This window comes from Cutaneotrichosporon cavernicola (assembly GCF_030864355.1).
Source record: "Cutaneotrichosporon cavernicola HIS019 DNA, chromosome: 4".
Lineage (NCBI taxonomy): Eukaryota > Fungi > Basidiomycota > Tremellomycetes > Trichosporonales > Trichosporonaceae > Cutaneotrichosporon > Cutaneotrichosporon cavernicola.
The window spans coordinates 773,239-791,164 of NC_083396.1; the positions used below are offsets into that span (position 1 = coordinate 773,239).

The window sequence follows — 17,926 nt, forward strand, 5'->3', positions numbered from 1 at the left end:
GGACAAAGCAATTTACTATGTATAACTAGATATGCCATCAAAGCCGGGGGATTCAATAACCTCAACATCTCCCAACTACAACCCTTCCCTCCACCCTCTCTGAATCACCGAAGCCATCACCGACAGCATTCTCATCTCATCTTCTCTCTCCATCCATGTCAGCAATATGAACCCACCGCCCGTCCTCCCGCCAATTACGATTCTGGCGCCCATCACGCCGCCCACTCCGCCCATCGACCGGCCCTCCACTGCTCCCTCTCCCGTATCCTCCGAAGGACCGGCCACGCCGCCGGCGCACTCACCCCCTCGCCGGCCGTCCACGGCCGGCCCGAGGCCACTCGCTTCCCCCAAGAGAGCAGGGCAACCGATGTCCGCCCCAATCGGCATCCCTGCCGGCCGCAGACGTGCCAACACCCACTCCTTACTGAGCTCGTCGCCCACCAACACCCCCTTCATGGTCAGCAGCCTGGACCCCGCAACGCTCATGACCGAGCCGCCGCGCGGTGTCCTCGCTTCGAGTCTGCCCGCCCGTCCGCGAGCAAGCCGTTCCGTGTCCTCTGGCCCTGCGCCGCGTGTCACTAAGCCTTCCCCGCCCAAGGCCAACGGAACCCCCAAACCCATGCCCGCCAAGAGCACGCCGTCGTCTCCCAAGCTTAGCAAGCCCGCCGCTGTGTTAGGAGCCGATATGACCGACATCAACTTTTTGCTGGCGAACAATTCCTGTCTCGCGGAAGCGCTGGCTGGCGGCGACTTAACTGCTGCCGGTATAGCCGTCCCGAAACCCTCAAAGCCAAGAGCGGCTAGCACGTCCAAGAAGGCGGGATGGAGGTCACGTCTCTTCGACTTTGAGCACGTGCTCGGCGCGCTCGACCCCAGCCGGATCGCAGAGCCGACCCCGCCCGAGCCCGTCAAGGCGGTTGTCTTTGGCGCCGATACAGAGGCGGGACTGGTCGTGTGCCGCGCCCTCCTCACCGCCAAGGGGTATATCTTGACTGCTCTGACGGTCGACGAACCCGACAGCGCTGCGGCCGAAGAACTCAAGGACGCCGGTGCGCGCGTCCTCCAGGTCGACATGGACAACCCGGCATCGTACCACACCGAACTGAAAGGTGCAGCCGCCGTCTTCCTCAGCTCCAACGTGATCACCCTCCACTCGATCCTGCAGCACCAGGCCGAGCCGGCGCGAACTGAAATTGCCCGCCGTGCCGACAGATGTCAGCTCCTCAAAGCTGCGCATGCGTGTGCTCGGGCGCGTGTAGGACACCTGGTGTTCCGGGTCAATGCGTGTGGGCACGAGATTGTCGAAAACTCTCTCGGCAAGAAGGAAGTGGTAAACAACTCTACGCCCGAAGAACTACGCCGCCTAGGTGTTCCCCATACGGTGCTACACACGAGTGTTCCCTTCTCCCGCCTGAATGAATGGCTCGTACCCACAGACAAGGGTCTACTCCTAGACCTCCCGGTTCCCGACGACACGAGCATCCCCTGGTTTGCGGTCGAGCAGACTGGCGATTATGTTCTCGCTGCGCTGCGGAATCCCAAAAAGTGGGTCGGCCACGACATGCACGCCATCAGCGACAAGTATACGCCTGTGAGCATGGCCGCTCGGTTGAATCGGATGGCCCGGCGACCCGTTGCGACCAATGGTGTTACCAAGGCCGATTTCGATAGCCTCGAGAGCCATGAGCGGCTCACGTTGAGGTGGGACGCTTGGAACCAGCTCGTGAGGAACCAGTACGACTTTGAGCACGAGACGCGGGCGACGGCGGCCGATGTCGCGCACCAGTGGAAGCTGGGGGATTGGGTTGCGCAGAACCCCGAGATGCTGAAGAAGCTCAAGCATTAGTGTGTCCACGAGGCTTGCGGGTGCGAATGGAATGCAGGCGGTGGAGGCGGGAAGGATGGAGTTGTAGGGCGCACCTAATATCACATAATATGTACGACGATCCGATGTATTCTTTTCTGTACGGTCCACATGGTAGCGATATACAGTGTGCATTCGACGCCGCAATATACAGTGTGCATGTGCAGGAGTATCAGTATGAGTCTATGGCTAGATCCTTTGGCTAGATCTTGACGGCGGCGGGCTCGGTGAGGGTAGTCTTGGCGAGGTCGTCCGCCACGGCGTCGGCAGCAGGAACGGCCGCCGCAGCAGTGGCAGAGGGAGGCAGAGGGAGTTCGGGCTGGTCCGCGGGCGCCGGCGCAGCCGGAGCGACCTTGACGTCGACCTCGGCCCTGTTCTCATTCCCATTCTTTTGCTTGTCGATCTCATGTTGTTGCAAAGCCCAAGCCGCCCCGTTCCCCGACGGCGGCACAAACTTCGTCCCCTCGGCATCCACGCGACCCCCGTCTTCTGCGATATTACAGAACGTCGTCACCGCAGGCCAGTAGACGTCCTTTTCAAAGACGTAATTGTACTCGCCCCCATATTCGCGGTCCAGCTGATCCCCATCAATAAGTTCCAGGAGTTTGGGGTTGAACCGGATCTTGTCCCGCGTAATCGGGTCCATGAACGGTTGAATTGCGCTGAAAAAGGCATTGATCCACCATGGCATGTTGACGACCAAGCCGCGGCCGAGGCGCTCGACGTAGTGGTGTTGAAGAATGTTGAGCGCTTGCAGACCAGTGCTGACGCTGGGCGTGTTGTTCGACGTCGCTTGCTTGTAGTCGACGACGATACACACTTGATCTTGGCCCTCGGGACAGATATCGATGGCGCGTTCGCTGGCGTCAGTGCAAGGCAGAGGGGAGTGGAAAACTGGCCAGATACGCGTACAGAGTACAGCGTACTTGGCCATCCTCGGCACATGCCCACTACTCACAGCACATAAATCAGATGCCGGATCTGACGCGGCGACGTCTCCGTGTTCTCGTACCGCGGGCGCATGTACACGATCGGGCGACCGTCCTTGTCAAAACCGGAGATAACGCTGGTGTCAGCTGATATGCCATGTCGATCACTGATAGCATCGGCTCTCGCCCTGACGCCGAAAAAGCGCACAGACACAAGGACCCGGCGGACCCTCCCTCGAGCCGACTGCTGCGCATGACGCATGACGCATGACGCATCTCGACACCGAGCTCAAGTCCTCTGCAGGCCGGCGCCCATCCATTTCCCAGCACGCCCAGCTGCCTCCGACAACCCCTCCTACCCCTCCAACCCGCCGCCCCCCACCACACCCTCCCACCCACCGCACCTCACTCACATCTTGCCCGTCTCCGCCTCGACAGCCACATCCTCCGGCTCAATCAGCTCTGGACGGAACTCGCGACGCCACTCCATCGTCGCCAAAATACGCTTCTTGCCGTTCTCGAGGTGCCACTTGGCCGCGCGCATGAAGCGCGCGTGCGTTCCCACATCGTCGAGGAAGCGCTTCTCCCATACGTGATATGGGTCGCTTTCGGGGAGGAGGAGTGTTGCCGTGTACTGTGGTTAGCTGCTGTTGGAGTGCCGCAGTCTTGTGAGGAAGAATTAGACATGTATCAGATCTGGACGCCATTGATGGCGCCGATCGCCGATCTAGTCTCGGAGCAGCATTGCACCGGCCCAGCTCCCCTCTCCACCCCGCTCCGCTTGCTGTGCGCTCACCTCCTTCAACTGCTCAATCTTCTGCAGCTGTTCCTCGTCATATGTCCACTTCTTCGTGACAGTAATCCCCTCCCGCGGGGTGAGGTACACGTCCTTGGTAACTGGTCCAACATCCTTGTCGAGCGTGGCACTGGACGTCGACGCCGGCGATCGCGAGAAGAGACCCATGGTAGAATAGATACAGTCAAGTCGAGATGAGAGAAGATGCAAATGCACACACGGTGCCCGGTTCAAAGCAGTCACCCCGGCCCACCCAGTCACCCCTCGGTCCCTTCTGTCCCTTCGGCCACCAGGCCGCCGGGCAGGGGATCGGCGTCTGCAATGCTAACTCGCCACTGGTACGACCCGTCCCTGTTATTAAAGATTGCTGACACATGGCTGGGGAGCCGAGGAATAAGAGATTCACCAGTCCTTCCCCCCTTTCCCCGCCCCCCCCGGAGAGACCGAGGAGATACTGACAGAGGTTGTAATACAAGTTGAGCCACCTTGTAGTGTAACCGACCCGCGTTTCGGCCGGCGGGCTCCTGGTTCCTAGCTCTATTAAGGGTCGTATCACCTTTTTTTTACTTCCTTTCAAGCGCGGATTAGCGGATAACGGCGATGGATAAGAACATCCCCTCAAGTAAGCAAATGTGAGTCCATCGTCATCGTCTCACCTCCACCTCCACCTAGCCACGAGGGACGGAGAGTACTCAATCTCCGGTTCAACTTCCATAATTAACGGAACTATATCCATGTGTCATTACTGTCATTAGGCTCCACACCCCGACGCCCGCCTGATTCTAAATGACGTGATTTACTAGAATACCCTAGGCGCGCCGGGTGTTAGAAGGGCGTAGTGAGCCGGCTAATGATGCTGATGAGAGGGGTTCCGCTTATTGTCCGTTCTCGCACCGTGCGGCCGTACTTTGAGTACCACAGCATATTCTAGTGGGCTGTGGGAGTGGCTATTGAATGCTATTGATTACTATTGATTCCTATTGCCTCCTATTGCGGAGCAGTCCTAGGTCATACCGGCTTCGGCTCCAATTGCGCCCCCTCAAGGCGACCGGTCATGACCGCGTCGTCGGTGGGACTCCAACCAACGCGCACGCTACTGCGCCACTAATACCCATCGAATCGTTCCCTCTTTCCATCACCCACATCACCAGCCATGTCAAAGCAAACCTACCTTCCTCCCTCACTCACCCTCTTCCCCCTCCCATCCCCGCACGTCCTCTACCCATTTCTCCAGGTCACTGTCACTCTCCCCACCGATGTTGTAGGTCACATCCTCGCCACCCTCTCGGAGCAGGCCGACGTCAACAAGCTCGACTCGCGCGACCGCTTCGTCGCAGCCATCCCGGTCGGTGAGGGCGACCGTCGTGTTGGGCGCTGGGCATGCGCAGCCCGCATCAGACGCATCTACCGCGCCAATGCCAAGGATGAAGCCGAGGGCTGGACATGTGTCCTCGAAGGCCTCGTGAGTATCGATCATCATCATCAACCAGGCTAACTCCAGGCCCGGATCCACTTGCCCCGAGCGCTGCCTCCTCTCGTCTCGATCTTGCCGCCGCTACCGCTCACCGTGACGCCCTACGCTCTGCCGGTTCCGTTGTCGGCACCGTCAGTCGACCTCATGCCGGCCGCCATCAAGCTCCTCCCACAGGAGCTGCACGGCAAGCTCGCAACCCTCCCTGTCGGCGTTCAGGCGGACCTACTGGCCTCGACCCTCCGCTTCCCATGGGATGTACGGGTCGAGCTGCTCGCCACGCCGAACATTGATGACCGAACGCACCGTGTTCGCGAATGCCTTCTCGACCTGTTGTCCAGCAAGGGCATTGCGCCGCCCGAAGAGACGTCATCGCCCTCACCAAAGCAGCTGCAACGCCGCCCTGCACAGCACATTGCGCCTCCCAAGAGTCAGCTGCCTGAAGACCTACGGCCCCTCGAGGCGCTGGCCTTGAAGCGCAAGGACGAGTTGAGCGCGGGCGCGAGCGAGGCGCTCACCCGCGAGCTCACCCGCCTGGCCAAGATACCCGCCCAGGCCGCAGAGTACGGCGTCGGCAAGACATACTGTGAGTGGTTGCTTGCGCTGCCGTGGTACCGCGTGACCGAGGGCAGGCGCCTCGACCTTGACTCGGCGCGCAAGATGCTTGATGAGGATCACGAAGGCCTCCAAGAAGTCAAGCGGCGCGTGATCGAGTACCTCGCTGTGTACCGCCTCAAGCGTGATCTTTGGGAGGAGAAGCAGGCGCGCGACCAAAAGGAGCGTGACGAGGAAACCTCGGGCCAGCTTGCGTCTGGTGCGCAGACGCCCTCCACCTCCAAGGAAATTGTGCCGTATGACCCAGAGAAGGCCGCCCAGGCTGTCAAAGCAAAGACCAAGCCACCTGTCGTGCCAGCCGCAACCGTCGAGCCCAAGTTCATGGTCGACGACACGCCGCCCGACAACATCTTCCGTGACAAGGCGCCGATTCTGCTCCTCGTCGGCCCACCTGGCGTGGGAAAGACCAGCATTGCCCGCTCTATCGCCGAGTCTCTCGGACGCAAGTTCCACCGCATCTCACTTGGTGGCGTGCGCGATGAGGCTGAGATCCGCGGTCACCGCCGGACTTATGTCGGCGCCCTCCCCGGCCTCTTCGTGCAAGGTCTGCGCAAGGTCGGCGTCTCGAACCCGGTCATCCTGCGTGAGTTGATGCCCACAACTTAGACTGACTCCAGTCGACGAGCTCGACAAGGTTGGCCAGTCCAACTACCACGGCGACCCATCGGCTGCGCTCCTTGAGACGCTCGATCCCGCGCAGAACTGGACGTTCCATGACCACTACCTGGGCGACGTTCCTATCGACCTCAGCCAGGTGACGTTCATTGCCACTGCAAACTCGCTCGACACGATCTCACCGCCGCTCCTCGACCGCTGCGAGGTCATCGAGTGCCCTGGGTACGTGACGGACGAGAAGCTGGCTATTGCGCGCCGCTTCCTCCTCCCTAAGCAGACCAAGGAGAACGGCCTTGAGGAGGTACGTGCTGCCGACGACGTCCTCGAGCGTGTTGTGAGCGACTACACCCGCGAGGCCGGTGTGCGCACGCTCGAGCGCGAGATTGCCAAGCTCTGCCGCGCCAAGGCCGTGCAGTACTCGAACTCGCGCGATGGCGGCGACAAGTACAACCCCGAGGTCAAGCTCGAGGACCTCGAGAGCATCCTCGGCATGGCAAAGTACGAGGCCGAGGTGCGCGAGGCTTCTGTGCGTCCCGGCGTGGTCACTGGCCTGGCGTACCGCGGTTCCGGGAACGGCGGCATCCTCATTGTGGAGAGCACCCTCGTTCCAGGAGGCAAGGGGCGCCTACACCTGACGGGCCAGCTGGGCGACGTGATTCGGGAGAGTGCCGAACTCGCCCTGGCATGGGTGCGTGCTCACGCGTCTGCCCTCGGCCTAGAGGACCCGCTCAAGGACGTCGACATCCATCTACACCTCCCGTCTGGCGCGGTGAAGAAGGACGGTCCTAGCGCAGGCGTGGCCATGATCCTGGCTTTCGTGTCGCTTCTCACAGGCCGCAGCGTTCCCCCGACCATGGCATTCACGGGCGAGATCACTCTCCGTGGAGCGGTCACGGCCGTAGGCGGTATCCGTGAGAAGGTACTCGGCGCCCATCGCGCGGGCATTACCCAGGTTGTGTTGCCTGGCCAGAACGAGAAGGACACGCATGAGCTTCCCCCCAGCGTGCAGAAGATGCGTCTGACCTATGTCCGGACTGTCGAGGGCTTGCTTGAGGAAGTGTGGGGCCAGGAAGTTTGGGCTGGTGGCCAGCGCCCGCCTGCGCAGGCGAGGCTGTAGTTAGAATCAGCATAAAGACTTGAGAAGCGGCATCAGGGAAAAGTGGAAGCATAAGTTGTAGTGTGGGATGTAATGCTTGATAAAGACGGCATGTCGACTGAACTGCTCGGATCCACACGCGCCTCAAAGATATGGCCGTCCACTGCCGTTACAGCATACTCTTTGGGCAGTGCCTGCCTTGATTACCACATGATCCAAAGACCAAAACTTGACGCGTCGGGTGGTGCCTCTTTCCCAAGGTCCGTAAGCCCTTCAGTTGCACCTCGGTACCTCGAGCGCGTTCCAGCGATCCAACCGAGTAATCACAATAGTTGGAACCAAGGGAACGGCGCAGTCGATGAGGGGTTTATAAGGTACCAGGATGCGAGTACTTGATCTCCACACTACTCGTGCAACTGTAGCCTCAGAGTCAGGTTTGTTGATTGTTGCGTCGCCAAGGACGCGTTCAGAGTTTCGTGTGTAGCGAGAAATTAAGGTTCGGGCGACTTTGGTATGCCGCGAGTATGTTGCTTTGAGTTGAGAGGCGTAACGGGTTCGACTTGGGCACTCATTTAAGCAGGTTGAGCAGGTTAAGCAGGCTAATCAGGTTAATCAGGTTAATCAGGGTTGAATTCCCCAAAGAGTTGACCAAGTTGTCTCGTCTCTCATTGCTCCATCACACATCTATCTGCACAGGTAAAGGTCAGTGCGTGAATGCGAGAGAGGGTTCGTGCGCTTGGCTTGTACTTGACATTTGGCCTGCCGATTGGCCAAAACGTACTCTCCACTAGTTTTAATATTCGACTAATACCCATATGCCGATACGCCGAGAAATCTGTTCAAAGTTCAAACACAGACATGTCGATCACAATTAATGGTGCATTTGTGAATGGGGGAGTAACAAGTGTGGCGTATCGCGTGGCGTTACCCCTGGCCCGGGCCGAGCCGCGTTTTACGGCTACGGCAGAGTGCTGTCATTTCTCTACAAAAAGAACAGATGTGATTCCGGCTTTTATCGCCTGAAGGATACCCCTTCGCTTACGCCCTGAATTCAAGCCTCAGGCTCAAGAGGGCGTACGGGCGTACTGGCGTCCAAGTGGGCGTCCAAGTCCTTGTCCTGAAAAGAGTAACGACACGAGTGAGCTCAGCATCAACAACAACTGAGGTTTTACATTCTCCAGGTTCTAGAGTCAGGATGGCATTGGTGATGCTCAAGGATCAAGATTCAAGAATCAAGGTTGAGACGCGACGCGACGCGTACAGATGTGTACTTCTGTAGAGTAGAGTAAGACTGACGTTGTTCTCCTTGTGACTGTTTGTACCTGTTGTACCTTTTGATTTCAATCCCTAGGTTTACCTTGATGACCTTGACCAACGTTTGGTTCATTATTCCGCTATACCCCCTATTCCCCCCAATACGCCCCCAGCTAACCCTGCGATGCCTGCCAGGCAAATGCAAGTCTCTCATCCCACGCACACTGGCCAACAGTCTGAGGGGAGAATAGTATCCCATCCATATACACTATTCAGCTCCAGGCTCTAGGGGCTCTTTGAGCTCTCAACTGAATGCTCGTTCGTTACTCTCTCTCTCTCCATTATTATTGTATCCTTTCCTGTTGCGTCTCCTTGCCTCCCCACTCGAGCCCCACTCCTCCTTCCCCTCCTTCCTCTCCTTCCTCTCCTTTCTTTCTACCACGTTGACTCTCTTTCATCTCTACCTTCATCTTCCTCTTGTTCCATTCTTAATCCTACATCAACTACACACACATCAACAACCCCCCACACTCGTTTGCACTTTCCCCTTACAACTTAACTCGCCACTCCACATCATTCACCGCAACCATCCAAATACATGCAAGCGGCCGCAATGGCAGCGCGCTACCAGCCCGCAGCGGGTCCTTCGCGGCCGCCGCCGCCCCCACACATCATGACCTCGTTCCCAAACCCGGCCCTTGCCCAACATCCTCAACACCCTCAGCAGCACCCACCTCAACTCCAGCACGGTGCACCTTACCAGCGCTCAGGCCACCCTGTCCAACCATCAGGCCCATCAGGATGGACGTCGCCCACCAACCCAGCCCCATTCCCTCCCCCGACCTCTCCGTCCATCACATCTCCCACATCCCAAGGCTTTGCCATGACCCAGCCTCTCAATGTCGGTATGCGGCGCGAGGACTCGACTGCAAAGCGCAACCCTTTCGCCGACCTCTTCGACACTGAAAAGATCTACGTCGATCAGCTCACTCTCGTCATCCGGGTACGTCGCAATACCTACCCACGTGGATCGCTGACAGTCAGAGGGTAGCCGCAGCATGGTCGCGACGTAACTTGCCCCCGCCCAAGCTCGACGGCATGTTCCGCTGCATCGAAGCAGTGTACCGTGCCAACCGCGCATTCGGTGTCGTGAGCTGACCACGTCACATTATATGCTGACAACCAGCGTTTGAAGGAGATTGGAGCCAACCCATCGGACCCCAAGGCTCTTGGCGATCTGCTTATGAGATGGGTGAGTTTGATCGGACAGTGTCACACCGGCGCATCGGAGAGCTGCTGACGAACAGATTGACGACCTCGAGCCATCTTACAGCCGCTATGCCACCATCTTCCTCACCGGCTTTGACAATTATGGCCCCGTGTCGTCCAACCCGCTCCTCCCACCAATTCTCGAAGAGGTGTCCGTCACGTCTCCCCCGACACCCCCGCTGCAGCACTGGTCTCTGGACGCACTCTTCCTCCTCCCGTACAACCGCCTCCGGTATTACCGGAAGCTCTATTCGCGGTTATTACAGAACACGACGGAGGGCCGCAGTGACTACCGGCTTCTCGACGCATGTGTCAACCGCCTCGAGACGCTTGTGGACGACGTCGAGGCGCGCCTCGAGTACGACGTATCGGAGGAAGACGCACCTTTCTCGGCGGGCGCCGACGACCAGAGCAGCGAACCCAGCTGGCCCAACGAGAAGAACACGGCCGCGGTAAGCAGGACAAGCTCCGGCGTCGACAGCTCGGTTGAGACACATTCGGTGTAAGTATTACATCTCGTGCCAGTCCATGTTAACTGAAACAGCCTCTCATCGTTCAACTCGCGCATGGACAGCACACGAAACTCGCAAACATCTGCTGGTACGAGCATTACGCACTCTCCAGGCCATCCCCCCAAAGTTGTGCCGCCTCTCAACACGTCCATGCCACCAATTTCAGATCTAGAGCTCCGCATTGACTGCGACCGCACGATCGACCTGTTCACGATGCAGCCGAGGGTACGTCCCCAGGCTTTGGTCTTGCTGACGTATAGAAATGCAAACTACACATGAACTCCCCCGGCCTCGCCTACCAGCGCCAGGTCCGTTCTTCCCATGATGTTGTGATCTATTTTACTCCGTCGTCGACTGGGCAGCAAATCGTGCACCGTAGAGCGCATTTGTTCATCCTCACCGACCTGTTCCTCATCACCGACCGAATGGAGGCCAGCGAGAAGGCCGCTATGGCTCAGCGCGTCGCCACCCAGCAGCCTGACCGCCTTGGTGAGGGCTCACCAATGCCCGAGATGTGGTTGGCGTACCCGCCCCTGGCTGGCAAGCACCTCTCGATCGTGGAGGGCGAGCAGAGTGAGTCTGAAAAGCAGTCCATGTCCATTTCTAATCCACAGGCAATGTGGTTGCTGTCACTGTCATGCGCAAGGAGACATTTGTGATCCACGCCGAGTCGGAGATTGAGCGTGACCAGATCATGAAGAGCGTCTCCGAGTGCATCGAGTTCGCCACGTACTCGTCATCCCAGCGCGTCACTCCCCTGCCGTCGCCTATGCCTTCCCCCATCGACGGCACTGTGCGCTCGCCGGTCTCGACAACCGGTTCCATGCGCTATCCCAGCCCGATGTCGGGACAGGCAACAGAGGTACCAACTCTCACCGTGCCGATGAGCAATCTGCAGCTTGAGCCTGGCCAGACAATTCCGAGCCCCGTTGGCAAGCAGCAGCTCGAGCCCGGGCAGACGACCAACTGGAACCAGCCACCTTCCGCGATGGCGCAGCCGAGGAATGTAGGCGCGCCTCTTCCTCCGCGCAAGACGAGCCTGAGGCAAGGGACATCATCTGCAAGCGGTCCGCCACTCTCTCCGACTGGACCTCTGGGAGCACCTGGGATGGCCATGTCCCCGGTGATGGGACAGGGTATACCATCGCCGGTGATGGGACAGGGCATGCCGTCGCCAATGATGGGGCAGGGCATGCCGTCGCCGATGATGGCGCGGGGCATGCCGTCGCCAATGCCATCGCCAATGTCACCCGCCTCGGAACATGGCATGCACGACCGGTACGCGGCTCAACGCAATGTCTCTGGCCGCTCGTACCACTCGAACACGTCGACGCAATCTGACTTTTCTCAGCAATCGTCGCCTGCGCATCTCGGCGTTCATTCTGGATTCCCGGCAAACCTCCGCCAACCCAGTCCCCAGATGGCCAGACAGGCGTTCGGACCCGGCCCTATGGGACCTGGCGCCATGCGGAACGATCTGCCCCCACTTCCACAGCAAGACGGTGGCTACAACATGGAGAACGGCTACTTCCCGCCCGAACGCCAGTCGTTCCCCAACCCCCCGATGGACCGGCATGCGAGCCTTGGCATCCCCCCGCCTCAGCGGGCGCGCTCTGCGGAGCCGTCCAATGAGCTGGACGACTTGCGCCCGCCTGACAAACCGTCTCTCCGTTTCGGTGCGCTGAGATCCGAGTCTCCTGCGCCGGGCTTGGGCCAGCCTGACGCCGATTCGCCGCCCCCGTCACCCACGCAGGAGGAGGCGCCACGAATCCGCGGACCCACGACCATCACGGCCCAGATGAAGTGCAAGATCTTCCTTCAGCAGGGCCACCAGCAGTGGAAGTCGCTTGGGCACGGCAAGCTCAAGCTCTACGTCGAAAAGGAGCGCAACCTCAAGCAGCTTGTCGTCGACTCGGACAAGTCGTCGACACTCATCTCCACTATTGTTCTTACGGACGGCGTCGAACGCGTCGGCCGCACCGGTGTCGCCGTTGAGATCTCGGACGCGGGCCAGCACACCGGTGTCATCTACATGATCCAGCTGCGCAACGAGTCCTCGGCGCGCGGCCTTCACGACCAGCTCCTCGCCGGCTCTGACCGTGCGCGGGCGTAAATATACCCTTCTCCTCACTTATACCATAGACTCGAGTCGCCTGTGGGCACCGTTAGACGACACAACTATTACCCCCGCGGACGCAATGGTTCGCATATCACGAGCACGACACTTTCATTCCCTCTCAGTCGGACACACGATCAACTGGGCGAACTAGTAATTTGCACACACTTTGTAAGCGGATGGACATCGTGCATTGAAGCTGGAAGCTGGGGAATCCTTGGGCTCAATGCGGGCGGGCCAGGCGCCGGGCAACACAATGTAGCCATCAGGAGTGGTTGACTCGTCTCATGGCAAACTCATCTTGCATGATCGTCTTCTGCTTGGTAATTCCGTAAGCCGACTTGGAACTTGGAGCAGTGACTGCTTGGTGCGAGCATAAGGCGCACTGTACGCGTGGCACCAGGGCCTCAAACTGTTTTTGTTGTAGGGTTTTCTAATGAGATTGTTGAGCGGATTAAGGGGTTTTACAATCTTGTAGGCTAAATTTGGTGCCATGAATAGTTTCTCACGGTTGTAGTCTGTAACAACAGGCGCGCCAAAGGTACTGTATTTGGAGATTGGCGGGTTTAGAAAGTAGAATCTGATCGGTTCTCCAGGTCCCAAAGTCTGCCGCGCGACTCGAGGAGCTCGATTCATCCCAACTTGAACTTGTCCAACGTGAGCCACCTTTGCAAGAGGAACACTTTCGCCACAACTCGGGCTACGCTCCACCACACTCCCTTACCCTTCTCCCTCCTTTGGCCATCACCCGCGTCGCCACCGTCGCCAGCACTCCCTTCCCTGCGGTCCGTCGACGCACGTCCCGCGAGGTCACTGCGCCGACACCGAAACTCAGGTGTCTTATCGCGTCTCGATAGTTTTGCCTGCCTCAGCGCCAAATCGTGAGTAGACACCGGGGTTACGCCACTCGGCCCACGAGGCGTCTACGCCGGTGGAACCTCGGCTGTGCGTCTGCGGCGTTCTGCGACGGGCGGCTCGCGCGAAAATCGTCACCAAGGCCGGGAATCTGAGAGACACAGATGGGCTGTCCTCCAACTTGACATTGACACTCTCTGATCCGTCCTTGCTTCCCCACGCGTGCTGTAAAGGCTCCTTTATCCAACCTCTCCTCGCACATTTCACCATCCGCCCGTCGCTCATAGACCTCTCCTTCCCTCCTCCACGAGTGCGGACCAGTTTCGCTGACCAAAGCTTAGCCAGCTCCGGCAGTCACCCGTACCCTGGCCGACGTCAACATGCACCCCGGCGTTCTCCACCGACGCTTCTTGAGTGACCTCTCGACGTCGCTCTTCTCCTTTGTTCTTCCGCTCTTGCCGACCTCGGAAGAGTTAACGATCAAGGAAGAGTACGTCGCCCCCAGTACGGCCTTGCTCGCTGACACGCAGAGTCCGCACGCTCATCGAGAAGCTCATCAAGACAATCGAGCCCAGTGCGCGCCTCCTCAGCTTTGGGAGCAGCTGCAACTCGTTTGGCCTACGCAACTCGGACATGGATCTTGTCGTCCTAATCGACGACCCAGATGCAGGACTCGACTCGAGCATGTTTGTCCAGATGATCGGTGACCTGCTGGAGCGGGTACGTGGCCTGCGGATCGGCGCTGACCTCCCAGGAGACCAACTTTGATGTCAAGCCGCTTCCCAAGGCGCGCATACCGATCATCAAGCTCAACCTCGCGGCGTCGCCAGGCTTGCCGTTCGGTATTGCGTGCGACATTGGCATTGAGAACAGGCTAGCTATCGAGAACACGCGCCTCCTGTTAACGTACGCGACCATTGACCCCGCGCGCGTGCGCACCCTCGTCCTCTTCCTCAAGGTGTGGGCCAAGCGTCGCCGCATCAACTCGCCATATCGTGGTACCTTGTCGTCCTGTGAGCCCCCGTATCTTCTGGGTTAGCTGACAGCAGACGGCATCACACTCATGGTACTCTACTTCCTCGTGCATGTCAAGCAACCGCCAGTGCTGCCCAACCTGCAGCGGATCGCACCCGTACGCCCCATAACCGAGGAGGAGATGATGCTCGAGAGCCGCAACGTCTACTTCTTCGACGACGTCGAGATGCTGCGCCAGGAGTGGTCGAGTGTAAACTTTGAGAGTGTTGGCGAGCTGTTGATCGACTTTTTCCGGTACTTCTCCCACGACTTCCAGTTTAACACGATGGTTCTGTCGCTGCGCGCCGGCCCCCTCACAAAGGAGAGCAAGGGGTGGACCAACGACATTGATGTCGGTGGCCTCAACGAGATGGCTCGCGACCGTAACCGCTTGTGTATTGAGGACCCCTTTGAGATCACGTACAACGTCGCGCGTACCGTCACAAAGGACGGACTGTACACGATCCGTGGCGAATTTATGCGTGCTACGCGCGTGAGTACAGCTCTACAGCGCGAATGCCAAGCTGACAACAGATCCTCACTCAGCGCCACGACCGCGCCGTCCTCGCCCTGGCCGAGTTGTGTCGAGAGCGCGAGGACGAGTTACTGCGTGCGCCGCGCTCAGCGTCGCCCGCGCCACGCGCGATGGCAAGCGGCCGTGGTCACTTTGGGGGAAGCGGCCGTGAGGGGTGGCAGCGTTCCCAGAGCCAGCAGCCATACGACCGTTTCTCTGGTAACCCGCCAGCTGAGGCGCCCCGGCGAGGGCGTGCAACTGACAACGGGCCAGCTGCGCCCGAGGCACCGAGCGCGCAGGACATGTGGCTTGCCTCGCAGGGGTCCAATCTCGGCAACGCAGCCCCATCAAGTGGGCTCGGGTTGGGTGGCGACCCAGCATTTGAATACCGGCGCGGTAGAGCCGAGACTCCTTCCCCCTTCCCCGCGCCTGTGCGGAGCAGTCGGCGCACACCGGCGTATGACAACCCCAACTCGGCAGGGACAGTGAGTGCGCCCCTCTCGCCTTCGCGCCTATACGCGCAGCTCGAGATTGGACGTGGACCTAGCGCCCCAGCCCCAGCACCATGGCAATCCTCGTTTGAGGGACAGCGCGGCGGCTTCGGCGCACCAGGCATGCCACCTGTCGGTCGTACTCCAGCACGCGACCTCTCGGTCCCAAGCACGCTGCATCAGAGCCACACGCCTGAGCCTGGGTCACCGCTGACCACTTTTGCACCGTTTTCTCCGCCCGCGCTGTCCGGCTCGCTGCACCCCTCGAGTGCGGGGGACAAAAACAACGGTAGCTACATTAGCCCTAGCGCACTGCTGTCGCCTGCACCTGCGGCTGGCTCGCTGCCCACGGCCAGCGATCTCGCGCAGAGCTTTAGCAAGCTCGGCGTCGACGAGAAGGTCTCATAGAAGTCATAGGAGTGGAAGGCGTCACATGCATGGTTGTCTTGCGTTGCCGCGTCAGCTGCTACATCGTAGCGTGGGGTAGCCCCCGCCCTTCACCACCACACACACTTGCAAAACACGATGCATCGACCAGGCGTTGACAATGAATTTAATACGTGTAGAATCCCCTACCACTCTTGCGTCCGTAGTAACCCGCGTCGACCATGCGCTTGAGCAGCGTGGCGGGGCGGTACTTGGAGTCGCTCGACTCGTTGTAGAGCACGTTCTGGATATTGAGGCACGTGTCGAGGCCGATGAGGTCGGCGAGGGTTAGCGGGCCCATGGGGTGGCCCATGCCGAGCTTGAACGTCGTGTCAATGTCCTCCTTGGTAGCGACGCCACGCTCGAGGAGCATGATAGCCTCGTTGATCATGGGCATGAGGATGGCGTTGGAGATGAAGCCCGGGTTGTCTGACGACACGGCGACGGCTGGGCGTCAGCGCAAGCAGACGAGAAACTCACTCTTGCCGCACGCCTCGCCGAACGCCTTGGCGCGGCGGAGCGTCTCGGACGTGGTCTGCGTCGCGGGAATGACCTCGCACAGCTTCCTGTGTGTTAGCGCTGCAACTCTTTCAATCCCCCACGCTGCAACTCTTTCCATCCCCCACGCCCCACCTCCCTCTCCACACTCACATCATGTTGACGGGGTTGAAGAAGTGGACGCCGACGACACGGCCGCTCGACTCGCCGCCGTCGTCCGCCTGCGAAGCGGCCGCAGCCAGGCGCGTGATCGAGATGGACGACGTGTTGGTGCCGAGGATCGCGGGTGCGGGGAGGCACGTCGCGAGGCGGTGCATGAGGCCGAGCTTGAGGTCGGTGATCTCGGGAATGGCCTGCGGTCAGCTTACCGAGATGGACGGGGGCAGCGACAGAGGGCGAAAAGGGCGTAAGAGGGGGTAAGAAGGCGCAAAAACGCGCAGAGGGACTAGCCGTGCAGCTGCTGCGTTCAACTAGTTGAATCGCTGCTGCTGAACAGCTCGGCTCGCCACACGGCGATCTCTGAAGACACAGTGTACTCCGTGTCCGCCACCGGTACGCAACGCTCGGGATGTCCATGCGCCTCGGCTCAATAGGTGGAGCATGGCCCTGGCACCTTGACTTGTCGAAAGCGAGCTCAACTCGCCAGAGTGCTGACTCGCTTGGTCACCTAAAGCCTCCTTGGCCCCGCTCCCTCCCCCCCTCCAGCTCTCCCAACCCACACGCACTCGCCTACGCCAGAGACCGACCAGACACCCACCTCAATCACAATGTCCGTGTCCGCGTGCACCACAGTGCCACCGTTGGCGTCCGTCCCATCGCCCTGGATAGGCGAGATGCGCGCGCGAGCGGCGTCAATGTCCTCCTGCGAGAAACGGTTCTTGGCGACGTCACGCGCAAAGATCTTGTCGAGGTTCTCCATCGCGCGCTTGAGCCCGTTCGATGAGGGGTCGTGCAGCCCGACGGGGATCTTGGCAAAGAGCGCGGTCACGTAGGCGATGCCGAGGCCCATCTGGCCTGCGCCGATGACGGCTGCGCGGGACACCTGGTGCGACATGATGTGTGAGAGTGTGGTGAGAACCGTCGACGCAAGAGGTACGAAATGGCTTGCACCTTCTTGTTCTTGTTCTCTCTCTCTCTCTTTCAAGAAAGCGGCCTGCCTCGGGCACTGGTGGTCACACTCGGCTAAGTTCCGCCGACGTCATGTGGAGGTTCCCACTCCAATGGGTCACGAGGATTCTGGCAAACTGGCCAGTTTTGGATAGGAACGCTGTGCCTGTTTCGGTCCGAGTTGTCAAGTTACCCAACAAATAGAAGCACGACAAAAGTATCAACAACGCGATTGTTACAGAAAGAGACAAGCATCAAGTCTTGGCGAGCTATTTCAGAGCTCTGCAGTCGCGAAGGACCTGTAGTGGTCAGGATGAGGTGGAGGCCCACCCCGGCCAACATACCCCGCGGAGTCGCGCGGCTTTGGACAAACACAGCGCATACGACACCGTCTTGAACGTTTCTGTGTCACGTGCACCGCTGCGCTACTTGGAATAGCCTGGAGAGCGGAGAGACCTCTATGGTGGACGTAAGGGTACAGCGG

The 17,926-nt window shown here is 59.5% G+C and overlaps 6 protein-coding genes across 6 annotated transcripts; 4 read left to right on the forward strand and 2 right to left on the reverse strand.

Annotated features, from left to right (window-relative positions):
• Positions 1-166: 166 nt before the first annotated feature.
• CcaverHIS019_0403110 (uncharacterized protein) lies at positions 167-1,846 on the forward strand (the record flags this gene model as incomplete). The annotated part of the gene is made up of 1 exon (XM_060600132.1): positions 167-1,846. One exon carries the CDS (start codon positions 167-169, stop codon positions 1,844-1,846), a length of 1,680 nt encoding a protein of 559 aa, XP_060456756.1.
• Positions 1,847-2,066: 220 nt separating this feature from the next.
• On the reverse strand, positions 2,067-3,757 carry CcaverHIS019_0403120 (uncharacterized protein; the record flags this gene model as incomplete). The annotated part of the gene is made up of 4 exons (XM_060600133.1): positions 2,067-2,724; positions 2,823-2,930; positions 3,207-3,427; positions 3,590-3,757. 4 exons carry the CDS (start codon positions 3,755-3,757, stop codon positions 2,067-2,069), a joined length of 1,155 nt encoding a protein of 384 aa, XP_060456757.1.
• A 985-nt stretch (positions 3,758-4,742) lies between these two features.
• On the forward strand, positions 4,743-7,407 carry CcaverHIS019_0403130 (uncharacterized protein; the record flags this gene model as incomplete). Its single annotated transcript, XM_060600135.1, has 3 exons — positions 4,743-5,051; positions 5,091-6,258; positions 6,293-7,407. The coding sequence occupies 3 exons, from the start codon at positions 4,743-4,745 to the stop codon at positions 7,405-7,407; spliced, it is 2,592 nt and encodes an 863-aa protein (XP_060456758.1).
• Positions 7,408-9,253: 1,846 nt separating this feature from the next.
• On the forward strand, positions 9,254-13,733 carry CcaverHIS019_0403140 (uncharacterized protein; the record flags this gene model as incomplete). Its single annotated transcript, XM_060600136.1, has 9 exons — positions 9,254-9,643; positions 9,685-9,789; positions 9,827-9,892; positions 9,948-10,411; positions 10,454-10,646; positions 10,682-10,994; positions 11,036-12,520; positions 13,410-13,418; positions 13,729-13,733. The coding sequence occupies 9 exons, from the start codon at positions 9,254-9,256 to the stop codon at positions 13,731-13,733; spliced, it is 3,030 nt and encodes a 1,009-aa protein (XP_060456759.1).
• A 39-nt stretch (positions 13,734-13,772) lies between these two features.
• CcaverHIS019_0403150 (uncharacterized protein) lies at positions 13,773-15,819 on the forward strand (the record flags this gene model as incomplete). The annotated part of the gene is made up of 6 exons (XM_060600137.1): positions 13,773-13,882; positions 13,923-14,112; positions 14,147-14,405; positions 14,442-14,899; positions 14,941-15,405; positions 15,445-15,819. The coding sequence occupies 6 exons, from the start codon at positions 13,773-13,775 to the stop codon at positions 15,817-15,819; spliced, it is 1,857 nt and encodes a 618-aa protein (XP_060456760.1).
• Positions 15,820-15,964: 145 nt separating this feature from the next.
• CcaverHIS019_0403160 (uncharacterized protein) lies at positions 15,965-17,389 on the reverse strand (the record flags this gene model as incomplete). Its single annotated transcript, XM_060600138.1, has 4 exons — positions 15,965-16,284; positions 16,318-16,403; positions 16,489-16,688; positions 17,093-17,389. 4 exons carry the CDS (start codon positions 17,387-17,389, stop codon positions 15,965-15,967), a joined length of 903 nt encoding a protein of 300 aa, XP_060456761.1.
• Positions 17,390-17,926: the final 537 nt, after the last annotated feature.